The sequence below is a fragment of the Scardinius erythrophthalmus genome (assembly GCF_964197995.2).
Source record: "Scardinius erythrophthalmus genome assembly, chromosome: 3".
NCBI lineage: Eukaryota > Metazoa > Chordata > Actinopteri > Cypriniformes > Leuciscidae > Scardinius > Scardinius erythrophthalmus.
Genome location: NC_138223.1, coordinates 28,750,790 through 28,768,765, shown reverse-complemented (window position 1 = coordinate 28,768,765; position 17,976 = coordinate 28,750,790). Strand labels below are relative to the sequence as shown.

Genomic DNA, 17,976 nt, shown 5'->3' with positions numbered 1-17,976 from the left:
AAGCTTTGCACATTGGCAAGCAACGTTTAGACTGGAATACAATATGCGAGTGGAATGGAGTGACAGTAATTTTCCTTCCCGTCTGAAATTATTCTTTAATCACTTCGGTTTTTACTCCAGGTTGCCCATTTCTGAGCGAATCTGAAGCCAAATTAAAAATACACTGCATTTGCTCCTGGCCCCCGGCAAAATCACAGCTCACATACCCTGATATGAATTATACACTGAGAACACAGGCAAGCTGAGTGATCAAATGAAACATCACAATGGTACTATACTTAAAAGTGCCCCTATTAGTATAAGTTTCCTAATGTTGTTGTGGAGTCTCCTACAACATGTTTACATGCATCAAAGGTAAAAAAAAAATGTTTAATTTCCTCATAATATACATTTGCACATCATCACATTTCCAATGATTCTCAAACGACTCGTGCATGAATCAGTCTCCCTAAATCCCTCCTTTCCGCTCTGATTGGCCAGACAGCTCAGTCTGTTGTGATTGGCCTACCAAACAAAAACGTCCATTGCCATAACAACGTCAGCTGACCTGAGGCTTCCTACAATGTAAACTAAACACAGTAACGAACTATGACATCGATTTGACCATATCAATGCGAGCGCAAGTCCGATGATTAAACATTGGAAGAACTAGTTGTTTAACCCGAACCTCCATCACAAGGACGACTCGAGCAGGACTCAGTGTTTCTCAGTGATACACTACTCAATTTGAGGTAAGACAATGATAACGTGAGTTAGCCAGTTAGCAGGAGCAAGTTTTTTGAACACCATCTTTCGAGAGTAAAAACAGTTTGCAAATTCTGCATTGAACTCCGAGATTTGAGAAGCAGTCGCTAGTAAAATAAAGGGAACACAGCAAAGGTTTATGATTATACTGCTGTGATATCGTGGTAAAGATTAATTTTAACCACTAATTATTCACATGCTCATCTTTGGGCAGTGTAAAAAAAACTGGCTTTACCTTCACATTATAGAGCACAGCGCTGTCTTCTTGACATGATGCTATCCAGTATCCACAGGAATCAGCTGTTGGTTTGAGGTTCAGGTTTTCCCTGGTGTCTGCGCGCAATAAGTGGGCGGGCAATATACTAATGTTTCGTCTTGACGTCACAACGAAACAGCTTATGACTCGTTTGAAAACGATTCATTTAATTGACTCAGAGTCAACTATTACTTTTGAAGTAAGACAATAACTTTATATACGGTGCACTTTCAGTTGTAAAACTTTGCAAAGTTCTGCATTGTTTATCCTTTCGATCTTTCATTCAAAAATCTAACCTTTCACTGTAGTAAAATAACTGAAATCACATTATGAAATTGGTACCCCTAGAATTTTTATGAGTACAATATCTCTGAAATATATTCTCATTTATATTTGCATTTTTTAGCACACCAGGGTGACTAGGATCATGAAATAGTCTAGCTATGACTTCTTGTTTCACAGGAGTATAAATATGAGGAAACACAAAGGCCAAATTCCCTTAATCATTCATCACAATGAGTAAAACCAAAGAATATAGTTCTACCAGAAAGACTCGGGAGAGTTATTTCAATAAACCATACATTTATTGACAGCTCAGCAAGCTGATAAACTACAAAATCATTTGGCGTAGGCCCCGTCCGTAGTGCATAATCCGAGAGTATCGGATCTGCAATTCCTGCCTAAAGATGAAGGCAGGGGCGCAGCCGACCCCCCCTTGGAGGTATGGACGGGACCAGCCTGGTGGTGGTGGGGAGGATGGGGGTAATCGTCGCTTCAGTATCTGCGAACTCAAACATGTGTAAGTGAAGTGAAGGCAATAAGTGACGTAGTAATTGAGTCTTCCCAGCAGAACTTATGCTAAAGCTTTCATTTCTGATGTGCAGCAAAAGATTGTTGAGCTCACAAAATAGAAAGTGGCTGTAAAAAAATAGCTAAAGCATTGAAAATTGCCCCATGCCCACGGTTAAATATACAGCTGGATCTTTAATGTTGTGGGCCTATTATTTTGCTGGAGGTCCTGGACATCTTTTTCAGATACATGGTATTATGGATTCTAGCAAATACCAACAATTAAAAAATCAAAACCTGACAGCCTCTGCTAGAAATCTAGCCATGGTTGGATCTTCCATCAGGACAACGATCCAAAACAAACATCAAAATCAACACAAAAATGTGTCACTGAGCACAAAATGAAGCTTCTGCCATGGCCGTCCTATTCCCCTGACCTGAACCCTATTGAAAATGAGTGGGGTGAACTGAAGAGAAGAAGCACCAGCATGGAGCTGTGAATCTGAAGGATCTGGAGAGATTCTGTATGGAGGAATGGTCTCTGATCTCTTTTCAGGTGTTCTCCAAACTCATCAGGCATTATAAGACAAAACTCAGAGCTTTTATATTGGCAAAAAGATATATTTTATCTATTTAATAAAAGGGTGCCAATATTTATGGCCACCTGTGGCCACACATCAGTTAAATTCTATAATAATGTGACAAGTTCAGGGGCGGAGTGGGACCAAAAAATCTACCGGGAAATTTCGTAGACCACCGGCCCTCGGTGGTAAAAAAAAAAAAAAAAAAAAAAAAAAAAAAAAAAACCTTTGATAAAAAATATAGCAGTGAATGAGAGAATATTAAATAGATTTTTTTTTTGTTCCTCTATAGTTTTTTCACAACTTTCTAAAAGAGTAAAAAAATTGCGAGAGATGGATAACGGCAGTCAGAAGAACTCAGAAGAGAGAAATATACATCACTTTGTCATCACTCCCACAGACGCAGCATTAGAAACCCTCACAGCAGCATTAACTCGTTTTTTGTAATTTTATTAAAGGTAATATAATATAAAATAGTGTTATAAATGTAAATACATATTTTTTTAAATTGAAAATATAAAAAAAAACTTTCCAGGATTTATGCGGATGATGACCGTTAAAACGTGTCATCATCACCCTGTTGAAAAGGGTCCATGGCATTTTCACGGTGACACGACACCTTGCTCGTTAGCTTCTGCTAGTGTTAACCTGTATACACTTAACATAGCAGCAGCAGCCAAGGGAGGTTACTCGTTTTAAAACTAGGAAATCTGCCACTAGTAGATAGTCACTCAATAGTAAACTTTTTATTTGTCTCATATTTACCACAGCTACTTTCAAATTACACAAGCTTTTGGCTGGCTGGCTGCATAGCTGGTGCTAATTCCCATCTGTGCCTAGCTTTGACAACATGTGCTTCAGTTTATTTCACCTGTAGTATCTTTGCTTGTTGATGCCCGGAACATGTCTGTTATTTTGGAGCATTTCACTGCCTCTTCCTCCATAATTTTTTTCCTTTTGAGTCTGACCTTCTCAGAGCCAGATTTTTTAACGCTTGTGCTTGGCCACTAAATATTTAATATTCAATAATTTTAATGATCACAATTAAAGTTTTAATTTTATTAAATTGAACAAGCGCAACATTCAGCATTCAATCAAATATTCTAAAAGATGTAGGCTATTATTAGCCTACTAATAAGGTTATTTCAACATAATATTTCGTTATTTCGACATTTATGTGCGTGCAACAAGCAAGATGTGCATTTGTAAATCCGGTAATGAGTGCATTGATTTTTAGTAATAAATTAGTGTTTTCTGACAGTGTCGGGTGTCGGCTGCAAAGATTTAAGTTGACGATCGCCATATATAGTGAACGCGCCTATATAGAGAGAAATGCATGATTACGTAATCAGAGAGTAGCCTTTTTCTTTTCGTTTTGAATTATTTCGTTTAAAGTTATTTCAAGCTTTGTGTATTTGATGTGTTTCTCATGTCTGTGTGAGGCATACACTGAGTTTCGTTAACTTAGTTCGGATGAGATGCGCTCAGTTAACGTGCAATGCAATTGACCGCGCGGGCGCCTCCATGATTAGGCTATATTGTCTGTTTGTTATATTTGCTTATTATTAAATCCAGGCATTTGGTTGATAAAAAAAGATTAAAATTAAGATACAATTTATACAAAACGAAATTCACTTTAATGAAAGGTTTTCTACAAAACAAAACTGAATGAAATGGTCAAAATCATGTCTGTCTGACCCACCCACTCCAAGTCTCTCGATATATAGCGCATCATATCTTACTTGTGCTGTTCACTTTTCATAAATAAACATAAATGGAAAAGAAATAACATTATAATATTTTAACAAATATGAAACTAAATGTGCTTATTTAATGGCTACACCAGTAGGCCTACAGACTCTCTATTTGTGCAAATTGCTGCACATTCATTTAATTCTGAATTTTGCACAAGTTGAAAGGCGTTTGTTCAAATCAAGTTCACGGATAATTGTGCGTGCATTTATTAATCATTATGATACTAAAATCATAAAAATGCTATGTACTAAAAATCAGATGAGCCTAGAATATGAACGCAACGTTTAATTACAGCAATTTCCTCCCATAGAAAACCATTAGGCCTAAGAACGCTTAATGTAGGCTAGCTTAATGCAGATTAGAATGCCCCCTTATTATGTCGAAATAACGACTTATTATGTCGAAATAACGAGATATTATGTTGAAATAACGTCTTAATATCTCGAAATAACAAGATAAGTTTTCTTTTTGCTTCAAAATGCGGTTCAGGGCTTCCATAGAATAGCCTACAGCCTGAATATAGCCTAATTGCTTCCAGAAATTATTTTTGGGGGTGCTTTGGTCTTTCTTGGGGGTGCTGAAGCACCTGCTAGCCCCTCCCTAGAGCCGCCCATGCTCAGCGCCACCTTTCAGTTTTCTTTTTTGCCTTTCCATCATTTAACTCACTCTCACGGACGTTAGACTTCCAAGACGTGACGAGGAAAAAGAGGTGTTCGGCGGCTTTTTACATCAAAGGCCGACCCGATTTTGGGAGGGGCCGCTCACTGATCCCCCTATGTTTTTGAAAATCCTATAGACATGGTTGGACCTGCCGAACGGGTTGAGCACTTTTATATACTGTGTTGAGCAGAGAGTCTGCACAGTTTGACCAGCGAGAAGCGGCCGCACATCAGGCCGCCAGACGGTGTTGCTAAAATAACTCGCAATGTATAACTATTATCAGACCGGCCCTCCGCGGCCTCAAAACACTACCGGCCCACCGGGAAAAGTCCCGACTCTCCCGATTGCCACTCCGCCCCTGGACAAGTTGCCATGTTGCTTGGTAAACACTGGCAACATTACACCACATCCATACTGGACACGTGTGGTATGTCAAAATGAATCAGTCCCTTCATAATCAATAAGGCTGCACTGGAAGCACTTGTCCACCATACAGTTTGCAGACAGAGTAAACGTTAGTTTTCTGCTTGGTGACATATTTTTAAAATTAAAAACCACAGATAGATTAAATTACAGATTCATGCGGTTGAAAATTGTATACATATACATACACTACCATTCAAAAGTTTAGGGTCAGTAAGAAAAGTGACAGGAAATGTTTAAAAAGATTTCTATTTCAAAGAAATTCTGTTCTTTTGACATCACATCAAAGAATCCTGAGAAAATGTATCATGATTTCCACAAAAATATTTATCCGTTTCTTAAAATTAGCACCAAATCAGCATATTACAATGATTTAAGGATCATGTCATGCTGAAGACAAGAGAAATGGCTGCTACAACAGCTTTGACATCACAGAATAAAATATACTCAAATAGAGAACCTATTTTACCTATTTTTTTTATCAAATAAATGCAGGCTCGTGAGCTTAAGATACTTCTTTCAGAAACATTTAAAAATATTACGACCCCAACCTTTTGAATGTAGGGTATATATACAGTACATATATGTATACATACATTACTGGCTAACCCTGTAGCGGATAGAAAGAGATTTAGAAAGCAGGATTTAGTGTTAGAACTTACCAAGACAGAGACCGTCACTTTCCTCATAGCCAATGCTGCAGACACAACGGCCCAGCGGCACCAGCCAATCACCATCAGCGCCACAGTACAGCTTGGGTGTGTCACGTTCTTCTGCATTCTCAACACACGCCCCCCTGACCTCCACCAATGAAGAGGAATCCACCCGCGGGACAGTGTCGGGAAAGGCGGCAAGGTTTCTCAGGGTAGACGGACATTTTTTGTAATAAACTCTCACAGACACCAGGGCGATACATGCACCCACATCCTGGAAGGCCAAGTAGAAACCCTTACGAGATATTGGTCCTACTTCCCGCACTTCGGTATTCAGCCTCAGAACACGATCGCCCAGATCTGTCTGTGTGAAACTCTCATCGGCGGCAATAGTATCGATTTTAGCATACTCGTTAGGATGAAAATGAGCATTGGCACCATGTGGCTCATCTGTCTCAAAGTAGTGGAGGTTAAAAGTCTCCTTACAGGTGCCAGAGACCCAGGGGATGCTGTTGCAGTCCCGCAGAGTGAAGCGAAGCTCTACATAGATCTTCTGTGCAGCCTGACGAGGTATCCAGTTTGTACGGAGCCAGTTGTTCTGGTTGGGTTCCATTACGTGGCACACCTGGAAGGTGTGGATGGGCCGGTTAAGCTCATCCATCTCCGTGATGGCGTCCCACTGTGGAGAGCAAAGGACAAAGGAATGAGAAGATAGATAGTGGGATAGTTGGAGAAAGCAACAGAAAGTAGTGAATGCTCAGGAAGGCTACTCTGCTTATTGAGATCTCTGTCCCAGAGAAATCAACTTGAATTTAGTGTCATACAATTAACATAAAAAGAACGTTTGTTTCACTGTAAAATTAAACAAACATGGAATCTAATAATTCATTTATTTACTAAGGTGATAGCTAACTTTTTTGACATACACGATATCTTTTTTTAATAATCATATATATATATATATTTCATCCTGTCTCATATTACATATTGAGAATCTGTAGTTGTTATATATTATTTAAAATTAATTATATATATATATATATATATATATATATATATATTATATATGTATTAAAATCAAAATGTATTAAAGATATTTAGTCAATATCCAGTGTACTTTGAATAAAATGTAGCGTCCCATTTTTTGCCAACCATATAAATGCTATTATTATTGTATACATTTACTGTGTTACTTAAAACTGCAGTCTGTAATTTTTCCTCTTTGTCGCCATCTCTGTTCGAAATCTGCAATTGCAGTTATTCGCGGAATTATCAACTTTACGTGGGTTGTGCCTCGACTCGGCACAGCGCGGATGAATCCAATGTTTTGAGGAGAATGTGCGGCTGTCAGTCACCGCGCCAATGGATACTGTCAGAGCCATAGAGAGAAAGAGTTGTGACACTCCCATAGACCTCCGTTGTAAATAATGGCGGCGCTTTTAACCGCCCACTTCCGGGATTTGAAGATCGGAAAAGTTCTAAACACTGTCATTTTGGCGTTGGACACCATTCACTTACATGCGCGTCGAGTTGTTCCAGAGTTAAGTTGTTGAAATATCGACCTCTTTTGAATTGTCAACTGTCTATTTTGTATCAGAGGCCCTTTGTGATGCTTATACTGGTCTTCATTTGTACATGCACAGCGTAATTATTTATATTTTATGTTAGTTGTTTCAACCAATTTTCAAGCACTGCCTGCTAACTTAGCTAGTTAGCTAGCGCGACTTCGTCAGTTAAGAGTTCGGTAATGAATCGCCGCCACCTTTATAGCAACTTTTATTTAATGTAATTTTTTGGGATATAGCCTACTAACTTTTCATTATGTTTTATTGTCTTGAGTGAAGCGGCTTGTGAGAACAATGCTGGACCTCTAGGATTGTTATGGCCATCACCAGTCCTGTCTGTTTCATGGATCACCTGCCCCTGATTTTTGCTTTTCTTTTTCACACAAGCACACATTTTTTGTTGTCTGTCATTGTTTAATAAAAATAGTTTATTTGAAAACCTTCATTTGTATCAGCAATGCTTAAATTCGTTTTTAATCTGTTATAGTTTTGATAATGTGTATGGCTTAATATTAAAATAATATTCTTAGTCTTCTTAACATGATAATGTTCCACGTTGTGGTCCTGGGGTGGCCACTTTCATCAGAAGAAGTGAGCTAGCTTAAGCGAACTCTGAACGGACCGCCACGGCAGACCTCTTTGCGTCATCACGAAGGTAGGCTAATGGCTGAATCAAAATTTATAAGCAAAATCACGGGAATCAATAGCCTAATACAGCCCAGTTGTGCTAAAATAAATATCATGAGACGTCCATCATCAGATGAATGATATGGAATAGTTAAGTTAGAGCCGCTAAAGCCAGTGCTACTACCATGCGAACATGAACACTAAGCTTTTCCCTCCGAAAATATAGCCTAAAACTTGTCTCCAAATGCAAAACTGACATTAACAAAATGCAATAACAGCTGAAAAAGTACTTGGGGTGTGTTTTATTTTATATTTACCGTTCAATAATGCAATCGCTGCTGTCTGTCCCATAGAAGAACATGACAGCCATCGTATGTTGTGGAACTATTGGGGCTTACATGAACCACGTGACAGCCATAGCGGCGACATCAAAGAGTGTCGCAACTCTTTCTCTCTATGGCTCTGGATACTGTCATATGGATTCACAGATTCTACTTTTTGGAAGTATGACCAACATAAGAATTTTCACCAGAAAATGTCATCTGAACAAGTAACATCCACTTCTGTTCTGACCAACTAAGGGGAAAAAAGCATTGCAGTAAATTCCACTGATTAAATCTAATGATTGCTTATCACGTCAAACCGTGCAAATTATACTTAGTTCTCAAATTGTTAATGTTAACAACATCAGCATTGCGTGACTACATTTAATGTGTATTAGAGCTACCTGTAGTTCAGTTTCCATTTCTGTGCAGTCTAATTTCTAATTGTCATATCAACAAATTAATGTTCCTTAGAACTGGTACTCTTTGAAATACAAACACACATATCTGTAATCAGATGCATTTATCCTTGTTTTCACATGGGCCCGATTGCAGTCTCTTTTTTATGTAGCCACTCTGAAGTCCGAATTCTTTTGCATTTTACAACGGGTGAATCTCCAGTTGTCACTAGTGATTGTCGTTTGAACCTTTCTGAATCCGCCATCAAAATGATCCGTTTAATTATATCAAGTGCTGTGAGAAAAGGCTACAAATCTCCACCTCCAACATACTCACACATAATATAGCCCACTAGCGAGACACCTTCTTTATGTGTACAGATGTGACATAATGAAGCAAAGACATGCTTGAATTTCACGTGGAAATCCACCAGTACCACTGGAACTAAAAACATTATTACAAGCTTACCGTTTTGAAATGAGCTAAGGCAAGGAGATAGTTTTGAACACTGGCTGGTTATGTACTTGCTGAAAATTTTATTTTGGATACTTTTTAACCCAAAAAGTTACAGACTGGAGCTTTAGATAGCTTGCTGATAATCCTGGAATGTCAGTCAAATAAATTCTGATTTCCCTATGTGTAAAATACAGGCTATACAAAATGCATAAAATGGTTATTTATATATGTATATATATATGCTCCTGAATGTTTCTCTGTGCGCGCAATCTTCACGTGATGTGCGAGCAACTCTCTGTACAAAAATAAAATAAAGCACAAAAATTCACAGAAAAAGAGCACTTTTCCTCTTCAAAAAACCTGGGCGGCCGGGTCCCCGACATACGGCGGCCCGTCCCCAGACTTTATTCAGCCCCTAGTCATTCAGGCTAATAACTCGGAAGTGGGTACAAAATGGGTACTGAACACAATAAAACGAGGCTACTCGCTCTAATTTGCTTGCAGACCTCCGTGCTTTCATGTCGTGGTCAACACAGCGGTAAGGAGCAACCGAAGTGCACTTCCTCCACACCGAAGTGTTAAACCTGCTAGCAAAGGGGGCTGTAGAGACAGTTCCCCCTTCACAGAGCGAGTCAGGTTTTTCCAGCCGTTACTTTCTTGTGCCGAAAAAGGATGGCTGTCTCAGGCCTATTCTAGATCTCAGACACCTGAACAAGGCCCTAATGAGATGGCCATTCAGGATGTTAACGACCAAACAAATCCTCTCGCAGATTCGCCCAGGGGATTGTTTTTTGTCAGTGGATCTGAAAGATGCACTACAGTCCAAAGTAGTCGATTGTCGAGTTCACACGCGTGATCATAGGTAACTAAACATATGCGCGTGAACTCGACAATCGACTACTTTGGACTTCAACCGAAAACAGGATGTAAATACAGGTATGAGCGCTGGCCGAATTAACTTTATTTTTATTCATATCTTTCACATCTACTGCAGTCAGATTCACCCGTGTTAACTCTAAAGGAATCACTCACATGACCTGTGCACTTGTAATGACACATCAAGGATGTTAAGAGGGTAAAAGCAGGTTTAATACTTGCCCCATTGAAGTCAACAGGGTGCAAATTTTAAAAAGAGGATAACACGGTGTAGGCAACACCGATTTTTGTTTTCCTTTAAGGATGCTCCGATTATCGAAAAATAATCTGATCAGATATTCCTGCCATGTGTGGTGTGTTAAGACTGCTCTCGTCTGCTCGGAAGGACGTCGGGACCGTTCCGATCTCAAATCGGGGATATCCAACATGTTGGATTGTTTTGGCCCGATTTCTCCTCGTGTGTGGTGTCCCCCGCGACAAACGATCACGCAGCCTGTGGACTGTGGCGAGTAGATTTTTTTCTTTCATCCATTGGCTGCTCTATAGTATTTTATCACGCTATAATTCATTCAAGTGCTAAGAAACGATTCAAGCGTGATGAAACGCAAAAATAAGAACTTAAATCTGTACTGGCGGCTCGCTGTCTGTAAACAGGGTTCCCACACCTTGGTTAACTTCAAATTCAAGGACCTTTCAATGACTTTCCAGGTCCAATACCCTCAAATTCAATGTGGGGACACATTTGTTGTGTCCAACAACAAACGTTGAGGTACCATCGTAGTTTTGTGTGCGAGTGAACGTCATGGCAACTTACAACACAAAGTACCTCACGCGGGAAACACTTAACGTAACGCGTAAATGCGCATAACTAGCGTAAATCAAGCAAGCTAGTATGCATAGGCCATGAAGTGTTGGCGAAATAACACATTAGTGGACCGGAGTGAATATGGATTTTTATATTCAAGCACTTTCAAGGACCCGTATCTATGTATGTTTATTTTCAAAAACTTTCCAGGGCCTTGACAATTTTTTTTCAGATTCACAAACTTTCAAGGATTTCAAGGACCCGTGGGAACCCTGTGTAAATCTCCTCTGTGTGATACACACACACACACACACACACACACACACACACAGGACTCATACGCACAGAATCCTGCTTCAGACAGCGCGCAGCCGCATTGAGTTCTCTTTCACGCTTGAACGGACAAAAACACACAAAAGTATGCCAAAATGTTCACTTTGTCGAGTATCCTCGTAAGCACAGTATTAAATTACGTTTGATCTCGAGGGATTTTGCGAGATTTCCCGTCTGACCTGGGAATGCTCGGGAGTCAAATCGGTTCATGTGTGATGTGTTGATTTTGCCGATTTTACACTGTACGACCAAAACTGTGTGTGTATCGCCGTGTGTGGGGTCTCTCAGTTTTGGAAAATCGGCCGACAATTTTAAAATCGTCCCGTGTGAACCAGGCTTAACGTTACCCAGCATAACTTTTTTACTTGGAGCACTGTGTCTGTAGCCGATATACACCACAATATATATAGTGTCTGTGTATATCAAACCGCAAAAAGACTATTTAAATATTAACCCTGCGTTCTGCTTGTCTCTGTGTGAATGAATGGCGCAGACACGCGGTTTCATTTACCGGCTCACACACACACACTGAAGCACGACGCTCGCGGCGCTGTTTTTAGTCTCTGCTGCCTCACGATATGATGACATGATGAAATTCATCTCCAAAGCCACTCTGAGAGTCACTTCATGAGCATTTTACCGTTTCATTTGAGAAAAAACTATCGTCATATTTAACACAGTCTCACCCCCAAACGTCACATACTGACGCGTCTTGACCATATGGCAACATACGACGAAAAGGGTACCCCTAAAAGGTCCATATGTGACGATTCGGGTTATGGGTAGGTTTAGGTATGCGTTAGGGTACCGCTAAGAGGCGCTGCTGGTGCGCTTATGTCTTCGTCTCATATGGACGTTTTAGGGGTACCCTTTTCGTCGTATGTTGCCGTATGGTCAAGACGCGTCAGTATGTGACGTCTTCAAGGCAACCCGTCAAAATAAAAGTCCGATTTAACTTGGAAAAATTGACAGAAATAATTATATTATGCTACAGTAGATTTAGCTACGTCTCCAGGGGATTTTTTTTATAAGCAATATTTACGTTTAAACATCATGTAGCCTTTAATGCATATGTATTATTTATTACCATCATAAATAAAGCAATTGAATTGAATTGAATATTTTTTTTTTTTTCAAATAGTTAAATAAAATAGAAAAATAGTTCCAACAGATGTTGCCGTGCAAATTGGTACAGAGAACCGTAAAATGTTAATGGTATCGGTACCGACTACTGGAATTTTGGTATCGTGACATTCCTATATTGATTTATATCTTAATTTATTATTATTATTTTTATTTTAAACTTACTGGGAAGAGGGCGACCATGGTAGGCAAACAGCCGTCATTTAGCTGATGCAAAGCGTATTCGTGAATTTACAGTAGCCTATATCAGAAGAAAGCCCTGTCTATGCTCTTCAGTACGGGTTGTGTCAAGCCATTTGTTAGTCTGGTTGTTTGATGAGAAAAAGATGAAAATTAGTTGCAATAAACGCGTTAAGAATCCCTCTATCTTGTGTGATGTGCTACACATAGAACTATGTTGGGTAATGCTGAGGCTGTGAACACAGCAAGGCAAAACAGGCTAATAGATTTACCAAAGCCACGAGCTACAGCTGAATCAAACAGTAGTGACAGGACGTCTAGTCATCACATGCTGCTCTGCTTTGAGCAACTTTCTACATTGTTCTCTCTTTCACACTTCTTTTTATTTCCAAACACATTCGTTTGCAAACTTTTAGCCTGCTTTTCCAAACACTTCCAAAATCTTGCTCACACTCTCTTTCCCACGTTCTCACTTTCTTTTTCACAAATTCTCTCTATGTTCTGACCTTTTTTTTCCCCAACCATTCACTCTCTTTTCTTTCATCCAGTCTTTTTCTTCACTTTTTACACTTTACTCTTTTATTTACTATTCCTTTACTACAAATCTCTATCCTCCAATCATCCGTTTCCTCTTCTATGTCTTTTTATTACTTATCTCCCTAATCTTTCTCCCTCTGATAATTAATTAGGAAGGACGCACTTCATTAGCACTAAAGCCTTTACTTATTCACTTTCATTATTGCAGTGATAAGCTTAGCCTTCCCTAATAGCCTCTCAATCAGAAACTTGCTGTATCATAGCCCTGATGTGTGCCGATAGATCCTCACAATAGACCTCTGTTTGCAACCATAACGTTTGATTGAAAGAGCATCTGTAGAGTTACATTTCACAACACTGCAGGTCAAGTCAAAGTTTACTTTATAATGCATGTCATTTGCATAGCTTAAACAGAATATACTACTAAGCATTAAAATGCTTGTGACAAGGCCCAGGTCCCAGACCCACAGACATAAGATATGTAGAACAAACAAACAAACAAATAAATAAATAATGTACAGTAAATAGTGTAAATATTTATTTACTGTCACACATAGAAGTGGTCACAAGGGATAAATCTAACTACTGTACACTGTAGACATATGCTATACAGGTATGCTTTCTTTCTTAAAACATAATTATTTTGGTTACGTCCTCCAAACTAAATTCCAATGTTTTCATATTTCTTGTACTTAAAATTCCAATTTTATATCCCTTGTTACATCTGACAGATGAATTAAGAAAATGAAACACCCATAAATGTCTTGATGGTCATTAAATGGTACTTTACAAATTTATTAATATTAGCTGTTATGTTTATGTCTCTGTGGCGAGCACGACGAGGTCGAGGGCCATGGGAGGACGGCGCGAGGCCGGTGGCGCGATTGATAATGAGCGACACGTGCGCGACGCACCGGTCTCGCATCTCTCACGGAGGAGCGGAAGCATAAAGGAGGAGCAACGACAGTGAAGAGCGAGAGAGGACAGGCCTGATTTTTAGTTCATGTTTTGTTTCTGTTTGTGTCGCCAGCAGTCGTCCGTGAGGGGCTGCTGGCTTTTACTTTTATTATTGTATTTGTGTATTTTGTTATTAAATATTGTTGAATGTTCGCCGGTTCCCGCCTCCTTCTTCCCATAACATCTAAACCCCGTTACAGTCTCTTTTTAAGTTGTTTTTTTGTTCCAAACATTATCAGCATTATACAGTATGTGAGAAACTGCAGATGCAATATGACCCATTGTGACTTTGTACTTTACATTTCTGTTCAGGCAACTTTAACGCAAGGAATATGTTCCATTTACAGATACCAGCCAGCTGGCAAGTAACTGATTTATTTACTCACCACAGCCAATTGTTGCTCACATTTGACACTTGTTGAGTGTTCATTTTGGACCCTGTAAGTAATTATTATCTATTGTGCCCTTATTTTTTTCAGTAAATGTTGGAGCAGAGGAATTCTTAGTTTATCGCTAGTAGAAGCTATTAATAACAGATATACTGTAATACAAACCAGGGCTCGACATTAAGCCTTTTCATGTGTCTGTCATTTACTTGTCTGAGTAAAAAAGTTGTCTGTCCGGATTTTTTTTCTTTTTCTTTTTTTTGTGTGTTGTCCGGAATTTTTTTGTTTTTGTGTGTGTTGTAAATATAATTTGCTCTGAAGCAATATTCTCATCAGTGTTCAATCAGCTTTGATATATTTAAATCTGCATATTGTAATATCTTCACCTTTAAGGCGAGACACTATAGCCTGACTACGTCAGACTTCCTACTTCCGCTCAATTTCATTTTGCTTCTGTAGTCAGTCTGAGATAGCAGCCTATCTTTCAGTTTTCCAGCGGCCTTCGGACGGCCGGGCCAATCAACGAACAGAGGGCGGGCTGAGAGCCGTGACGTAGATGCTGATTGTACCGTGGATGCGTAGATTTACTTCACATAATCTGCAAAAGTCGTTCACAGCCATGTTTACTCCGGTATTTCGCTCGATGGTTTTGTTTTCGCATCATACATGTGTTTACAGTGGAAGTTAGATGCGGCTGAGCATGCGCATAACACACACATAACCAAACGTCATGTGATTGGCTTACGGGTAACCAATGATTTTAAACTTCAGACAAGCGCCCCCCGCGAGAAAGAAAACACTTCTCTATTATGCCATGCCAGACTGTCTACAAAGCAAAGCGAAGTAGCAGAGTTTGGTATTACCAGGCTAGAGACACTACAGGTGAATAGGGTAAAAATTCTAAATAATAGATATCACCATGACACTTCCTCAGTTGATTACTTACACAAGTATATAAAAAAAGTATTACAAGTTTTTGAAATGTGCATGTTTAATTATGCAAATTATGCATTATGTCATTAAATATGCGCAATTTTCCATATATTTTTGGTAGATAGATCTGAACATATAATAAAGCCAGGTGCAAAATTCTTTTTTCATTTTGTTTACACACAAAATGAAGAAAAAAATAAAATAAATAAATTCAGAGGGATTTCAGGATATATGCTTTCATTACCTAGGAAATCAAAATATACTGTCCATAAAAAATCGATTTTCGCCATATTTTTTTTAAATTAAAATGTCACATAAATCAGGCTAGGAAGGTCCTTGTACGTTTTGATAGTTTGTTTTCCAATTTGAAATGAAATAAACAGAAACGAGAAAACGGCCCCTTATTCGTTTTTTGAAAAAACGAGATTTCGGCTTGATTTTTCGTTTTTTAGTTCACAGGCAAAAAACTAAAAAAAAAAACTAATAAGGGTCCGTTTTCTCGTTGCTGCTTATTTCATTTCAAATTGGAAAACAAACTATCAAAACGTACACGGACCAACAAATCCCTCTGAAAATATATTCAGAATACTGCTAAGTGTATAACTGGAAAGTTTGGTATAGGTGCTACATAGGCTGAGATGTTTACTGAAGAATGAACAAAAAAAAACTAATTTTGAGAAAACGGCATTAAGATTTAAATAGCTCTAAATGAGATTTCGTCATTAGCTTTAAATCCAGCTTTGGACATTCACGATTGGTTACTGATGAAAAGGAAATGCCCATATTTGGGTTACATAGCGTTGTGCAGGAGACTCAGCTTTACAATGATACTGGTCATGACAGACTTCAGTAAACAGACGGAACTCGGCGTGTCGTGTTGGAATGCTAACTTCTTGGTAAATTCGGGAGAAATGTACTGCCGCAAGTAAACAAAATGTAATAAAATAAACATCTTAATGTATATTTTCAACGTTTTCTTTATAGCAGCTTAAAAGAACACATATTGAAGGAGTAAACTAGCCCAACATCTCAAAACTGACCACTGCATGAAAGATCGATGTTTTTGCCTGCCGTGTCACGCCTTAAAGGGAAACACTTTATTTAAATGCTGTAAAAGCCTATTCACACCAAGCCTGCATTTTCTGAACCACAAGAAACCACATACAAACAGAAAATACTACACCACAATGATTTATGGTCTTTAATTGTTCAGATGTCAAACAATTGTTTAGGTGTACACATTTGTGACAGTAATGTGTGACAATTGAGTGGTGCAGAAAACAAATAATTTCCCACTGGTTCCCTCGAGATTTTTCTTTTGGTCTTTGTAATGGGGTTTTTGCATTTATGAGTAAAATAAGGTTTGTGGTAAACATAACTTGCTAACAAGCTGTTATGGTTTTTTTTTTTTTTCTTTTTTTTTTTTTACGTATATTTTGAATAAGTAACCAAATAAGAACATTTGGGGTGTGACTGTGCAGTCGTCTCAGGTTACCCATGTAACCATGGTTCCCTGAGAAGGGAACGAGACGCTGTGTCAAAATGACGACACTTTGGGGAATCCCTTCAGCGTCACCACTCCTAAAGTCACATGTGCAACTTAGTCCAATCCTGATTGGTGCAATGTCATCCCGTGACACATGCCTGCTGTCAGCCTTCTGATCGGCTGAAGCAAGCCACTCTCAGGTGTGCGGGAAGCATGGAAGAAGGACGCATCATTTCGTTCCCTTCTCAGGGAACCATGGTTACATTGGTAACCTGAGATGTTCCCTTTCGAGGGAACTCGCGCTGCGTCGAAATGACGACACTTTGGGGAACGATATGCCCACTTCACCATGCTGACGAAAGTCTGTCCCGTTGTGAAAGGAGGCACAACTCAGGACCTGATTGCTTGAGACCCCGGGGTCGCCGGAAGGTCCAAACTGTAGAATCTAACAAAGGTGTGTGGTGAGGACCACCCAGCCGCATCACATACATCTTGGAGTGATGCTCCCGACCACAGTGCCTTTGAAGAAGCCATGCTTCGGGTGGAATGAGCTCTAACTGATAGAGGTGAGGACAGCCCGCCCACCTCATAAGCCATAGAGATAGCTTCAACGATCCACCTGCTTACAGTCTGTTTAGTAACCGGGCAGCCCTTTTTAGGGGGCCAGAAGCATACCAAAAGCTGGTCAGATTGGTCATACCAAAAGCTAGTCTTCCTAACATACATCCCGAGGGCCCTGACTGGGCAAAGCTCAAAGGATGCCAAGGATAACCCTTCTGATACTATGGCTAGACCCCATGTGGGGACTCTAACCTGAGCCGGAGGCCTCCATCCGAGTACCACAAAGGAAACGAGTAATGAGATGATGCCTTCCCAGTGAGCTGCCATCCAGAGGGACATGGAAAGCAGCCACTGCTGCCACAAACACCTTAAGTGTAGAAGGGGAAAGGCCGGCCGAGAAACGACCCTGAATGAACTCCAGCACTGAAGCCACTGGGCAGTTAACTGGGTCCAAGTGGTGCTTTGTACACCATGAAGTGAATACTCTCCACTTCAGCGCATATAGTTTCCTCGTGGAGGGGGCTCTAGAGTTTAAGATGGTCTCCACT

The 17,976-nt window shown here is 39.6% G+C and overlaps 1 protein-coding gene across 1 annotated transcript in view; it reads right to left on the bottom strand.

The window, feature by feature from the left end:
* Positions 1-17,976, bottom strand: part of epha6 (eph receptor A6) — a gene marked incomplete at its 5' end in the record, with an annotated part of 162,168 nt that overhangs the window by 105,390 nt on the left and 38,802 nt on the right. The window contains one exon of the mRNA XM_081361272.1: positions 5,871-6,540. Within this exon, the coding sequence (XP_081217398.1) occupies positions 5,871-6,540 (670 nt within the window). The remainder of the gene's footprint in view (positions 1-5,870; positions 6,541-17,976) is intronic.